Here is a 15,493-nt window from a genome sequence, read left to right on the forward strand (position 1 = left end):
AGCAGCTTTTCTCTGGTTTCTCCACGATGGAACCATGTAATTTGAACACCTCAATGTGTTTGAAAGTACATATGCGCCAACATTATTCTCACACAGCCTACTGGATTAAAGCTCTTTGCACAAATAAATGTACTGTCATTTCCTGATTTCTTCTTAGTCCGAAATTTTTGTTTTATAATTTCCCGGTTCTTCCAGTGTAAGGAAAAGCTTTCTCGTAGGCAGAAAAAGATATAATAAATTGAAGACTTAAAATACTCGAGTGGCGTTATCGTTTATAGTAGTTTCTTCGACATAACTGTAATTTCTTCGAATCGTATCAAGTAGTCGAGGATCTCTTTATCCGTTCCCGATTCATGCAATAATCTCGTCGTGCATGTTCGCATACGCGTAATCATTACTCAGGTCGTTTTCCGGATTGTTTTTCACCTCCTAAACTCTAGCACGTTCTCACGCGAAGTAACCTTTTTCGTGGTCAGTGAAAGCTCTGCAAAATACTTGAAATACTATCGACTTGGTGATTTCCCTCAGGTCTGTAGAAAGTAAACCGATGCGATACCGAAAACATTAGAGTATGGTCTTGTTGACTCGACTGATACGAAACCGTTATCAGTTAGAGCCGATATTTACACGCATGTGAACCTGATAGTCTATAGAGTTTCCTCAATGTTTCTCCCGCTTCGTCCGAGTTTATTACTCTCTCGTACCTCTCGGATAAATCGCAGTTAGAGCTCCTCGAATCGAAAGTCAATGGACCGACCGAGACTGGGTCGATTGTAGAGGAAAATTATGAATGGCTGCTGTAACATTTGAAAATGAAATTTTCGTAAGCTTAACTTCATAAAATTACTCATTTGAAATCCTGAAATTTTCATATTGTCTCGTTTTCGAAAAGGTACTCAAAAAACTTAAAACTTAGCATCGGTAATTATTCTTGAAATTTCAGAAATTACCGTTCTGATATTAACAATTATCTTCTTCAAGATCCAATTAGATTGAAATTTCAAAATTTTAATTATGAATTTCGCGAATGAATTGTTCCCCAAAAAGGTTTTCGTTTCGGCGCCACTGAAGGGAAGGTTTCCTTTTACCGAACATACTTGAAAAAGCTGTACGGCGCTTGAGAGCGTTTGAATTCGCGCGCGCGTCACATGGCTCTCGCGTATCGTAGGAGAGAGGGTATTCTGAAATTTCGTGTTCGCTTCCACTACAGCCCCGGAAATGAGAAGTGTCGTAGAGTCTACTGTATTGTCCAGCCTAGTATCATTATCAAAAACTTAATCTTTAAAAAATAAGTAATCCCTTTTTATCCTGCTTAAAATATTGTCCCCGGATTTGAGCGTCATTGGTCGGAATATCTGTAAACAGTTTAAGCATTTCTAACGCATTAGGATTTATAAATTTGAACTCGATGAGTAACTTAAGATAAAAATCATCTAATCTAATGCTGCAGTTTCACTTCATTGACACATTTTAAGCAGCGAATTCGAGAAAAGCTTTAAATAATCGTCATTGGCTGGACTGCTAATAATTATATGTTGGAAATAACAGTAATGTTGAAAATGAATCTTTATTTATATATAAAATTGACATTGTTTTTGCGTCATTGACTGGACAAGTTTATTCGTTCTTTGGTTTCTTCCACTTTATAGTAATTAGGAACTGCTGATTAATAGTTTAATATTTTCTGTAGACAATAACAGTTGGGAGTATTACAGATATAAGATCCGGATCCACCAGAACATTTTTTTACACTCCATGCTTTTGCTAGCAGCACTTTCAATCGATCCAAAAATAAGACTACATAATTTAGATAATTTCCTGGATTAAATTGTAAATTAGATTGTCAAATCTGCCTTTATATTATATTGAATCCAACAGTTTCTTGGTATGATGCTAATTGTGAGTTGAGCTTAAGCCTCCGGGTTATTTAGAGCAGATTACATTAGGCATTTATGCGAGGTTTTACCGTTGCAAGTGCTTCCGTACCAACAACCGATAAGCGACATCTGGCAAAACAAAAACAATCGTGGAAATCCGTAAATAAAGTCGACCGTTCATAAACTACATTACCGATTCGAGGGCAAACAATTATAAAACCCAAATATTTTCAGTAATACTTAATTTTTATTTGTTCACAAAGTTAAAAAGTTTTTGGTTCGAAATTCTACTAGTTAACAACAAATTTAATTCTTTGGTTGAAAATGCAACTATTTTGTTAACATGTAATCTTTTTTGGTCAAAAATTTAACTACTTGGTTGTACCTTGAACTTTGGTTATAAAGTTTACTATTTTCTTCAAAATTCGTTGCACTTTTGGTGGAAAATTAATCTTCCTATATGACAATTTATCCTGTTGGGTTTCAAATGTAACTGTTTAGTTGAAAGTTAAACCATTTTGATTGTGGATTCAACTTATTTTGTTTAAAAATGGAATTTTTTGAGTGAATTCAACTGTTTTTCATTAAAAAATTTTTTCCTAATAACAACTATTACTTGTTTGAATTAAAAATTTAATTATTATGCAGAAAATTTGTCTTTTGGCTTGAAAATTCAACAACTCGGCATCAAATTAACCAATTTCATTAAAAATGAACTTTTTTGTTACAAATTCATATTTTTGAGTATTGATGTTATTTTGGCAAGCAGTGTAATTAATTAATTTTTGGTATTAGATTTTGCCGATTACTGGTCACACAATTTGTTGGAAAAACGAAAGAATCTGCCTTTGCCCCGGTGGCTTCACTCAAGAATAGTGACGTTCGCGGTTCATATCCGGGCCGACGCAGGTTTTTCTTGTTTCACCAGACAATTATTTGACCAGCAATCAGCAAAATATAACATTAGAAATTATTTATTCATATTTTTATTGTAAATGTAACTGTTTGGAACACAATTGGCCATTTTAGTTTAAAAATTCAACAATTTTGTTGCAAATTCGTTTTTTGTGATTGTTAACATTTCTTTCTGCAAATTTAAATATTTCACTTGTTGAAAAAGTATCTTTTGTAAATTGAAAATTCGTCTTTTTTCGTTGAAATCAACCAGTTAAAAATTATAATCTTTGTTATGGCGAAGAATTGTTTAACCTTAAAATTGAATTTAATATTTTTTGTTTAAAAATTTGACCTTTTAGTTGAAACTAAATAAATTTTTTTATTAAAAATTCGTCATTCGCGATCAAAAGTTCATCTTTGATGGGACAAAATGCGTCTTCTTGGTTGAAAATGAATGTTTTTTTTGCAAATTCAACTGTCTTGAAAAAATACGTCTTTTTTCCTTACAAACTTAACCATTTTTTTAGAAGTTTAACTATTTTACTTTTTAATTCGACTCTCGTATTTAAAAGTTCAGTTTTGTTGTTAATGCAACTGTTCTCACGAAAAGCACCCTGTTTTGAGAGCATTTTGGGCTGTAAAGTCAAATATTTTAATATTTTGAATTATTCTTCATTCATTACCGAAGATTATAGTTTATGGACGGCCCCTTTATATCCACTGATCGAAACTTACTCTGCGGTGTAGAAAATGAATCATTGCGAATGTCGACTGCCCACAATGCGGTAATAACCGTATCTCCACTAGAGGAAAACTGCAAGAATCATAGAAACGATTCATGCAAACTCTCTCTGGCTTCAAATCGAGATTGAGACAGAGATAAAAATTTTCATAGCGTTCGCACCAGGACTCGATTTGAAGTCAAGGTGAGTAGCAGATAAGCTAAAGCAATTTAGACGCTGAGTGATTCATAAACAAAACTTTCGCCGGGGTGCAAAATAAGCGATGATTGGCGTAACACTGGACAAATTGTTATTAAATTACGAACTCGATGACCTAATTAGCGATTACTGATAAGTTAATTGGATAGTTTCAGCAATAATTTTAGGCGCAGTTGAGTTTCGACGACTTATTGAATGAGCTCATAAATAAGATCTTACGGAATAATACCAAGATATTTGCACTTTATAAATAATTAAGTAAAACTATGTGCTGCGAGTAATTTATGATTCTTAAAGGAAATATTTGTTTTACATCAAATGCTTAAAAACCTCATGACATTTATTATTAACTTGTATGCCCTCGAATCGATAATCCTGATAAAATAAACAGCTGCAAGCCTAACAGAGCGACTCACCTATCTTTACTTGATGGGCAACATCGTCATTCCTTGCATTGCTTTATATTTTGTATATACCTAGACTTATTACTTTCCAACTATCTTTGTGTTTAAAAGAGCTCAATGTCAAAGTGTAGAATATAGATTTTAATTTAAAAATTATATTGTCTATCATTATTTTCCCTGTATTTATAATGAAATTAATTAAGTTTTATATTTTAAGTTAAATGTTTATAACAATGATATCTCTTCAGCTATGTTATGTAAAAAAGACATGTGCGGGAAATGAAAAAAGTTATGCAAGTTTCAGTAGTAAAAGTATGTCTGGTGGTCCAAGTATGTTACTACTGAAATTCAATAGACTGCCAAATTCGTGACAGAAAATTTAAAGGTGTACACTATTTTAAGTTTCCACCTTGGAAACATACACCAAATAACATGAAGGAAAAGAATTAAAAGCACACTTTTGCCTACATCGTTTTAAATTAAGGTTTAACCACACATTAATTTCCACTTTCCAAAATTTAAAAATATTTTATATAAAATCATATAAATTTTCATGTTAACTTTATTCTCTTAAAATTAAATTTTTTTATTTGTCATTTTGCGATTTTCATAATCGATGAAGTTTGGAAAGCTTCCAATTATAAACTGTTTAAACTTAAAAAGTTTAGATTCACACTAGGAATGAAAAACTTGTTAATTTTGAATGTTTATGAATTAAAAAATTCTCATTTTTAGCGTTATCATACACAGGAATATTTAACACTTTAATTTAAAATAAAGCATCCGTCAGTACCGAAATTGTTTATTTCACAAACTTTATATTGATTTTTACGTTCTAATTGCAATTTAAGGTAAAAGCTGCTATTTTTATCCAATCTTAATGATCAATGTCTGATAATTAAAACTAAAAGATTCTTAGCAGGCCCAAAAGTAAAATATCATTCGGGAGATACTATAAAATTTTTTTATTTTTCGCAAAAAAAATCTAAAAATTTTATTATCCCGTTATGTTAAAAGCACGTATACTAACGTATTGTAAGGTGGTGATTACGAATATAACCTTGACAATATTGAAAAATTACATGTTTAAGGTAAATTGGAAAAAAGTTCTTAAATTGCCGAAAATAGCAATTAGAGGGCATTAACAAAATACGTAATTCGTTAAGGGATGGGGCGGGTCTGCCGAAGTATCATTCTCGCAGGGAAGGAAATGTGTAAGAAGTTCCTGAAAAATGTATCGCGTATTTTGTGAATGGCGCCTTACTGATAATTTTTCGAACTGGAAAAGGAATAGGATATTAGAGAACTAACTCATTCTCTTTTCAGCTTAAAATATTACCATTTTTTATTTTAAAAAGTCCATAAAAATTTATAATGTATTAATGAAACCAAATTTATTTACCACATTATAATTTGAATGTTAATTGTAGCAATTTTTAATATTTGTCTTTCTAACATTCCGTGGACCAACTGAAACTTTGAAAAAAATTAGTTGTAGAAAAACAATTTTTTTGTTTATTTTCGTATTTTTTCATAAAAAAAACAAAGCCTTTTAATTACCTATGACAGATATTTCATTTTTGAACTAGAAAGAAGGTTTTGTGAAGGTTTCAAACTATTTACCTCAAAATTCGGAAAGTTCATCAAAGTAAACAATTATCAAATCAGCTCTTGGTCATTATGATTAGATCAAAATGATAGCTTTTGCCTAAAATTGAAGCTGCAAGACAACATTGATGAACCTTTTGTTAAATAAACAATTTCAAACTAAACTATTTTTCTACAAAGCACTCTTGGATTTCTCCTTCAAAATTCAGAGGTAACAAGATACACAGAAAAAGAAAGAAGTACATTTTTGTTACAGGTAATATACACGTACAAAAAAATAAACAAGAAAGTTGGTATGGTAATCATACCCAGAATTCTAAGTCAGTGTTGCCATATGAGAGTAATTTTTGTTGTAGGTAACGATTACTTCGAATTCGGGATAAAGATTACACTTATTTTTTTGTTGTTAAATAAATTCCTCAATTTTGAAGTAAGCTGTGCGTAAGTTCGCGTTTAATTCGAGGTTTTATTTCCACAGCAATATGAAGTTTAATGAAAATCTTTCCTATAATGTAAATACATTTTGAAATCTAAGTTTTAAAGATCGAAGTGTAAAATGACCTAAGGTTAGTTCTGGCTATGGGCGGGTTTTGTTGAACAGTTCATCATTGAATTTGTAGGTTCTATACCAAGCAATGAAAAGATAATTGAGCACACATGTTCGACCAACTGCAGCAGTCGGACTTCACTGTCAGTTTAGTATCTGTCTTTACTCTTTATGTGTTCGTAGATTATTCCCTTCGGGAACATATAGCAATATAGCAATATAGCATAGGCAAGTCCGTGCCCGAGACGAAGTGGAGTGAGAGATAAAGGCAATACAGCGTGGAATGGAATTGGAGGGCGGAGTAGAAAGACAATACTTGTTAGGCATTGTTCAACGGGGCGTATGTGTTCAATAGTCGACTTGCTAGCTAGAAGACTCGTGGCCGCTTGTTGGTATGAACATTGAACATGCGTCGGTGCGTTTGCTGCACTGAGCATTTGAATCGTAACGAACGGTACTCTCCCGGTATTGTCCAGCTTCTTTGTCGCTTCTCTTTCAACAGAAGAGAAAAATAAAAACAGTCCGAGTGTGTCTCCTATCATTTCCTAGACTTTTCTGCACACGGTTCAAAGATACAAACAGAAAAATTCTCAGAAAAAGGGCAAAGACATCAGTAGTGTGCCACTTAAGATTAGGATCACATTGAAAGCTCTATAAAAAGTCATTGCCACGGTGAACAAAGATCAAAAGCATTTATCTGCATTCTGAGATTTAGTCCTTCTTATTCACCTATTAAAAATTTATTGAAAGCGCAGCGGAATTTACTTTGAATTTTTCTTTTTTGACAATATAGTCGATTTCAGGGAGTCAAAAACATGCTAGTAGCAAGCTTTAAATAAATGAAAATTTATCTCCAAAAATGATCTCCAAAGGTTTGGACGTCACTGAAAAAAATAACTTGGGCCAACTATTTTATTAATACAATTCTGTACTCATACAGAATTGTATTACTAAAAATGTACTGCACCGAAGAAAAGGTATTTTTTTTATTTTGCGAAGCTTGATTAAAATGATCATTTTTTGGTATTTTTCTGAATTATAAATGGACCAATACAAATTGTATGCCGTTCCAAATAATATTGATCAAATGTTAAAAATGAATTAAGAATAGCAATGATTAATATTAACAATAACCTTCCAATGCCTGTCATTATTTTCTAAGAAAAAGAAAAAGTAAGTTCAGATAAAAAGAGGATAACTAACTATAATGTGAAATGATGGATGTGTAATTATGAACTGCGATTCGGTTGTTTATCATTTTCATGGAAAGTATATATATATCGTATGAAAAATAGGGTTGAAATATCTCTCTAATCTCAGCTTTAAAAGATAGAAAGTACATTAAGAATATGCAATTAAAATAATGTTTACGATTTATCATAGCCATAAAATACAAATAAATATGAATTACTCTTCGAATATTAAACAAATACTGAATATCAATCTTTTTGCATGCTTATTCGTCAATCCAAAGAGAATCTATCAATTCTCCTCGGATTAAAGACTCAATGCTATTTAAATTCCTCATTCAGAGACAATATGTTTTTTAATTTGAAAATGAAAGTAAACCTGTTTTTTAAACTAGCATCTTCAAGTGTGACTATAGTGTTACTTTCATGCCTTTATTTTCTTTTTCAACAATACCTTCTATGAGGCAAGAAATTGCGCAGTAATATTCATTTAACATGTTTTTAAATAATCAATAGAGGTGACTACATTTATCTGTCAAATGTATACGCAAATCAATCCGAGATAAAGGAACCGGGTTAGAGCAATTGTAATCAATCGATCAAAAGAAGCAAATCAATTAAATCTTATCATCCTGAATCAAACCTGGCATAGTTTTTCTATAAGAGCATGGAAATCAGAATCAGAATCACAGTCAGAGTTTTGTTGTGCAAAGATGAAGAGTCTTCTGCGAACAGTTACTATACTTTTCGTCCTAACTTTTGGTAAGATTTTTTTTCTTACAATTATTTTCTTAATTCACTACAATCAAAGCACTGATAACAACAAAAACTATTACAGTTAAATCGAACGACAGAGAATTTTCAATACCGAATTTCGAGCAGGAAGTTGAACTATTTAAAGGAAAAAAAGTATTTTTTCCTAATGAACGTGGAAAGCCAGTGCTAGCAAAATTAGAAATTCCTAAATCATTGTCCAGAATAAAAGACATGAATAAGGAAATAACATTCAGATTATACACTAAAGAAACCGGTGAAAAGTACCAAATTATAAAAATCGACGACGTGAAAAGATTGGCCAATAGTAGTTTTAATCCTAAAAGACCGACAAGGTTTTTTTCACATGGATGGCAAACTGATATCGATGATCGAAAGTCACGTGGCAAACATCTTCGAGATGGTAAATTTTGATTTACAAAAATATACCTAATTTAATAAAACTGTCCGTATAACCATTGCATTAAAGCAATGAATACAATCAAAATGTGTGTGTGAATTTGCAGCTTTTTTAGAAAATGAAGATTGTAATATTATCATACTTAAGTGGACTCGAATGTCTCGTGGACCTTACACAGTAGTTAGAATTTACATGAAAAAAATGGCGCAACATGTGGCTTCGATGATTGATTTTCTAGAAACTCAGGGGATGAACCTGAATAATACATCTCTTATCGGTATTTCTCTTGGTGCACACGTAATGGGAGTAGCCGGCTATCGAACTAAAAAAAAAGTAAATCATGTCCTAGGTGAGTGGAAATCTTGACATAAAATAGAATATTAACTTGAGCGTAGTAGATAATTACACTTCCTCGTGAGGAAAGACTTCATTTACAGATAAATATCAATGCTTCCTTTGTTTATGATACATAAATATCATATACAGGTAGTTTGCATCTTCAAGATATGATAGAAAAATGTTTGCAGATGATAAATTCTATTTTAATAGAGAACATTCATGTTTGTTTACGCACTTTATCAATATTTCAGGGTTGGATCCTGCCTGGCCACTTTATGCATTCTGTGGTCCCGAATCTCGAATCTCAGAATATTCGGGTACCCACGTGGAAATCATACATACGAATGGTGGTTTCTTGGGACATCCAGCAGCCCTCGGGCATTTTGATTTCTACCCCAATGGAGGAGGCCGCACACAACCTGGTTGTATTTTAGACGTAATTGGTCTTTGTTCCCATAATAGAGCTTTCATTTTGTTTATTGAATCTCTATCATCATCATCAAACGGCTTTTACGGAATGCAATGTGATTCTTATAAACATTTTAAATCCGGGTGGTGTAATGGCCACGTAGAGATTATGGGTGGTACTGACCCTACACTTAAGAAAAGAGGAATTTATTATTTAGATACAAATTATAAGTCTCCCTTTGGCATTGGAAAAACTTCGGCTAAAATGGAAAAATGTACTTTTGCTTCTTGCAATTGAAATGTAGGGATAAATCACATCTACAAAGTTGTACCTAATTAATTTAAGTTTTGTAGCTTTTCTACTTCAGTTTATATTTTGTTTTATAAAAGTGTGAACTATTCCATATAGAATTTCAATTTAGGCTACCGACAAATATTATTTCGCTTCGATTAGATTAATTTATATCAGGGCATTGATCAAATGTCATAGTCGATTATATGAAAGAAAAATCGCTCAACCTCACATCCGGTGATTTTATTGTGAACTTTTATACCTTATTATCGAAAAAGTAAATAATACGTTTCGTATCTCAATAAACGATCTGTACAGAACGAATGAAAGGAAGGAAGGCATGTGAAAAGTATTATCCACAGAAATTTCGTTAAAAGTAAATTAACGGCTCTATTGATACAGTATTAAACTGAGAATAATTTAATTATTTGCTTATAAAAGCTTAAAAAAATATAACTTTTTATTTCTATGAATTGATTGATGTGCATCCGTTTTACCTTATCATGCCACTTTAGACAGAAAATTTTTTTAATTAAACTTAGATAATACTGAGCTATCTAACGCAATAAAAATAAGAATTAAACCTTGAAGTATATTTGATTGTAAAGCCAATACACAGGAAATAAAAGATAATTTCCTCGCGACATGATGCATATATTCTTGGATTAATGGAGTTGAGCAGTTGATATGATCTGTCGGAAGAGATCCTTAATCTTATCTTATCGACTTTGTTTTAATTCAAGAATTTACTTATAAGCGCGAAACGAATCGAGATCATCATCAGAGTTCCGGTAAACAAACATGAAGTGCATTATTTTGGTCATTCCAGTTTCCTTTTTACTCGTTTCCGGTAAGATTTCTTTATTTTCGTTAAAAAAATATGATGATTTATTTAAATTAACTATTTATGTATTTATTAATAATTTTTTGAGTGCAGTTCAATCTAGAACGTCAGGTTATTATATTCCAAATTTCGAGCAAGAAGTCGCATTATTTGATGGCACAGAATTATGGTTTCTGGATGATAATGGAAATCCGGTACGGGCCACCTTGGATCTAGTTTCAGTTATAGAATTAATATCGGACATGCGTCAAGTGGTAAAGTTTAAGCTTTATACGAGAGAAACTGGGAAAAACTATGAAACTCTACACATTGGTGATGAGAACGCTTTGGTCAAGAGCCAATTTGATCCAAAAAAACCGACGCGATTCTTTGCACATGGATGGTATGATAGTAGTGATGGGAAAACCAGCATAAAAGTTCGTGACGGTAATATTATTATTAATAAACGTACAATATATTAACAAATTACTTCATGAAATATATTTTAAAAATTAATATAGATAAAAAAATAAGATGGGTAAAATATTCAATTTGAAAATGCACAATTTTCAAGCCTTCCAAATAAATAATTTTTTATTTTGAAGACGTTGGGTTTCAAATAGTTTATCTAGAACCTTTTCAAATTAAAGATAAAGACAACTTTAAATATTTAGTTCTAAATATTGTAAATTTTTACATTATCATTTACGAGTCGTCACATACTTTTGGAAATTTTGAAAATATTCAGAAAAAAAAAATTTTTTTTTATAGATTACTAAATTTCATTTGAATTCTTTACTATCTATCAATTATATTTAGAAATTATCTCAGTTAAATTTTTCGATTAGACAAAAATTCAAAAAGTTAGATCATTTTCAAAAATATACGATTTTTTTTAAGAGATCCGTAAGTTTGAAGCGTTGCTTTTAGTATATTTGAACAAGAAAGCGCGAGTTTCGTAATGAGAATGTAATCGTCAAAGCCGTAGGTGCTATGAGATTCGAAAAAAAATTCAGTTATTATTTAAGGCTGTGATTCCTTAGAAGTTAAAATCACAGCTTTCAATTTAAGTTATAATATTTATGATACTTCAAAAAATGTAGTCAAAGTTTACGCATGAAACGTACGAATTTGAATTTATTGAAAATTGTTCAATGTTAGAGAGGTTTTTTATTTTAAGCTGAAAATGGCTAAACTATCATTGAAGCTTTCAAATAGTTTATTTTAATTTAAACGATTTAAAATTGACAACATACAAAATCTCGACGTTTTAATTCAAAATTCTTTAACTATGGTTTTTATTTTGGTGCTCTATTAAAAAAAAATAACTGAAACCAAAGAACTTTGAGTATTACAGTCCCAAATTGTTCAATTTCTTAATATTTTGAAAAGCTTTAAATTCCAATTCCACTCAAATGATGTTAGAATGCTTTAAACCTAAAATTGGTGTAATTAAAAAGTGTTCAATTTAAAACCATCTAATTTTTTACTTTAAATATTTTTCAAAGAATTGATTCTATGTGACTGTTATACTATTCAATTCAGTTTTCAATACATAATATTCAATACTGTTCAGTTTTTATGACTATAACATTAATAAATAATAATAAATTTTATATTCCTGGGAAGTATGTTTAATAGTCGGGAAATAAAAGCAAAATCTCTTTTTTCAAATTTAAGTAGATACTTTGAATGGCAGTATTAGATTTTTGTATAAAACCTTCTTTTTTTACAACTATTGGATTTTAGTAAATTGTGAAAATGACAATTTAAATAAAAATGTATCGTTGTTTGCTATAGAAATAACAGCATATTTTGTGTATCTCGACACAGCTCTTACTGAATCAATAAAACTTTATTTGAACAAAAAAACAGTCCTTTTTTTCTGAATTAAGTTTCTGTTAAAATAATGAATAATTTATACGACAAAAAAAACTGTCTTGTTGCTTCGGGAACAATCATATCGTTTTGTTGTCCCAACCAAATATTTTTTAAGCGGGCACTGAGAAAAATAGTCGCACAGCAAAATATTGTATTGTTGGGTAAATAAAATTTCTGTTGGTTCAACAAAATATTTTTCTATCCTGACAAAAGTTTTGTTGCAACAAAAATATTGTATTCTATGAAGGAATGAACAAATCGTGAAGATTATTCACACAACTTTAACCATTTTTATTTAATTGAAGGATTAAAAAAATTAAGAAGAATCAATTTGGAATTCTATGTATGCCACTATAGTCAAATATTTGTAAATTGAAAAATTATTTTAATCTCTGTTCACAGCTCATTTAAAACGTGACGACTGTAATTTAATTTTAATTGACTGGCCACGCATAGCAGTAGGACTCTACACAGTAGTAAGGATTTATATGCCATTTCTAGGAGAGCATGTGGCCTCAATGATTGATTTTCTAGCAGATCATGGAATGAATTTGAACACCACAACTTTAATCGGTCATTCACTTGGCGCTCATCTTGTAGGACTTGCTGGTTATAAGGCAAAGAGCAAAGTGAACTACGCTGTCGGTACGTAAAAGTGCAAAATTTTTTAGTGAATTCGAGAATTATTTATTAAAACTGGAAAAATATCTCTAATAACTCAAAAATGAGTTTATTATTTTATTATTTTCATATTTATTAGTTTATATAAAAACACTCACAGAAAATGTTGTCTTAAAACAAAAGCATCGTCCTCTTCGTCGTCATTCAGAAAATACGTGATACGTTTAGGGGGGTGGGTCTGTCAAAGTATCATTCTCCATGTTAAGACTAATGAAAAAAGTATCATGCATGGGGGGGGGGGTATCAGAAGTTCACCGAGTTATTTGGCTGCAATATTAGATGAAGTTATTCGCAAAAGGATTATTATCACTGCAAAAAGATTTATTTTGAGACAAATAAAATACCTTTAATCTGGAATTTAACAGGAAATTCTGCTAGTGTCAAGAAGCATCCTTCTGGCACAAGAGGAAATTTCTCTGAGTGAGTAAAAGGTAGTGGCATAAAATAGCAATTAATTTTTCATTTCAAGGGGAGTTCATCTTTGATCTAAATGTGCTTATTATCAAAGTCAATATATGATTAATTAACTGTCAGTGAAAACAAAACTAGCTTGTAAGGTTAATTAAAATCAGCGGATGTGAAAGACCTAATCTCGTAGTCAAATCGTGCTTCTCTGAAAAATTGGAATCGTTGGTTTTATTTTAATCTCTTGATATTAACTCATATTTAACTTTTTAAAGTGATAACTTTTTTTAGCACGGTATGAACCCACAAAACTGGATAACGGTAACGCTTCCAAGGCAACGATTCCTCTCCTCTGTATCTCCTTCGCTTCTCTCACTGACTGACCCTTTCAATTTCTCCCCCTCTCTATATCTCTTTTGCTTCTTCCACTTTTTTCTCTCTCTCTCTCTTGCCTCTCTCTCTCTCATTTTCTTTTTGTTGAATCCTTCGTTCTCATACTCACACTGATACTCTGAAAGTACTAGCAGTGTACAGCGACAAGCGCTCATACAGGGTGGATACGCTGGGGCTTACAAAAACGTATGCAGCCCGCCATACACGCTCATAAGAATAGCATTACCGTGTAAGACGGGTTGCATACTTTTTGGTAAGCCCAAGCGTGTCCACCTTTTATATATAGCAGTGTATAGCGGCATGCGCCCTTTTTGAAGGTCGAGCTTCGTACACGTACTGTTTTCAATACAATTACTAATTCATTTCGAACCTACTCCCAAATCGTGTAGTTAATTCGAGTAATATTTCAACTATTTTTATGTTGAAAGAGTTCTGAGAAAAAACAGTTTAATTTACATCATATGAACGACAGCTCACGTGTTTTTTATAGTTAAATTTCTATTTCCAGGGCTCGATCCTGCTTGGCCGCTTTATGCATTCTGCAATACCGATTGCAGGATAACATTTGAATCTGCCAAAATTGTTGAAATCATCCATACCAATGGCGGTTTGCTAGGAAATCCGTTTGCCATCGGTGATGTGGACTTTTACCCCAATGGAGGAGGATTGGCTCAACCTGGATGCGCTTTCGATATATTCGGCTCGTGTGCTCATAAACGATCAGTGGAACTTTATGTAGAATCAATTCTGACAAAAACTGGGTTCTATGGGATTAAATGCACTTCTGAAAGACTGGATAAATGTGATGGTCGACTAGAAACGATGGGCGGCATTGATCCTATTTCCAAGCACGCAGGAATATACTATTTAAAAACGAGAAACAGAAAACCATTTGCACTGGGTAATATATTTAGTAAATGAAATAGTTTATGAGAATCAAAATTGTGATGAGATAACAAAATTGCTTTGTCCTAAGGAACGGTCTTGAAACAATTTTGACTAATCGAAAAAACTAAGACTGATCTTCCAATATAAAAGGATAAGGCATAAATTCTTATACAGTAAATAAAAAATAAAATACGGAATTACGTTTCATTTATTTAAATTTCGATAATAGAAAATCTAATGTAGGAAGGTCGTGCTAAAATATATGCAGGTGTAAAATTTATGTTCTCTACCATGTTTCTCGCAAGCGTATGTCACCTGTAACGGATGTACATCTAGAAAAATTATACACATACAGTTAGGTACACTAACTATATTGTAATTTCCGCTTAATTTCACTTCTTGCAGTAGAATAAGCATCTTTCACTGATTAGATTAATTTGTAACATTCTGTTGCTTAAATTTCACAGTCTATTAGATAAGGGGGGCTCATTCAAGCCCACATCCGGGCTCTTCATTGTCTGCTATATACATAATTTGTTCTCAAGTATAATATAGATGATATTTCAACAATAAAAATACAATGTAAACTAAAAATACAATGCATCAAAAATAGTACCGGTATCGCGACTTGGTTAGGTGGAGAGGAAGTGTGCGAATGTGTGTCCATATCGACGGAAGTATTTATAAAGAATTACGGTTATTGTATGATATTATATGGTGTGAGTGGTGATTATTAAGTGCAATA

General features: G+C 31.7%; 2 protein-coding genes across 2 annotated transcripts in view; one reads left to right on the forward strand and one right to left on the reverse strand.

Annotated features, from left to right (window-relative positions):
- The window catches only part of LOC117176535, an 806,951-nt gene that overhangs the window by 381,567 nt on the left and 409,891 nt on the right, over positions 1-15,493 (reverse strand). The window lies entirely within an intron of this gene.
- On the forward strand, positions 10,423-14,945 carry LOC117177550 (pancreatic triacylglycerol lipase-like). The gene is made up of 4 exons (XM_033368352.1): positions 10,423-10,527; positions 10,615-10,947; positions 12,784-13,026; positions 14,369-14,945. The coding sequence occupies exons 1-4, from the start codon at positions 10,479-10,481 to the stop codon at positions 14,779-14,781; spliced, it is 1,038 nt and encodes a 345-aa protein (XP_033224243.1). The 5' UTR covers positions 10,423-10,478; the 3' UTR covers positions 14,782-14,945.

Source organism: Belonocnema kinseyi, chromosome 7 (assembly GCF_010883055.1).
Source record: "Belonocnema kinseyi isolate 2016_QV_RU_SX_M_011 chromosome 7, B_treatae_v1, whole genome shotgun sequence".
NCBI lineage: Eukaryota > Metazoa > Arthropoda > Insecta > Hymenoptera > Cynipidae > Belonocnema > Belonocnema kinseyi.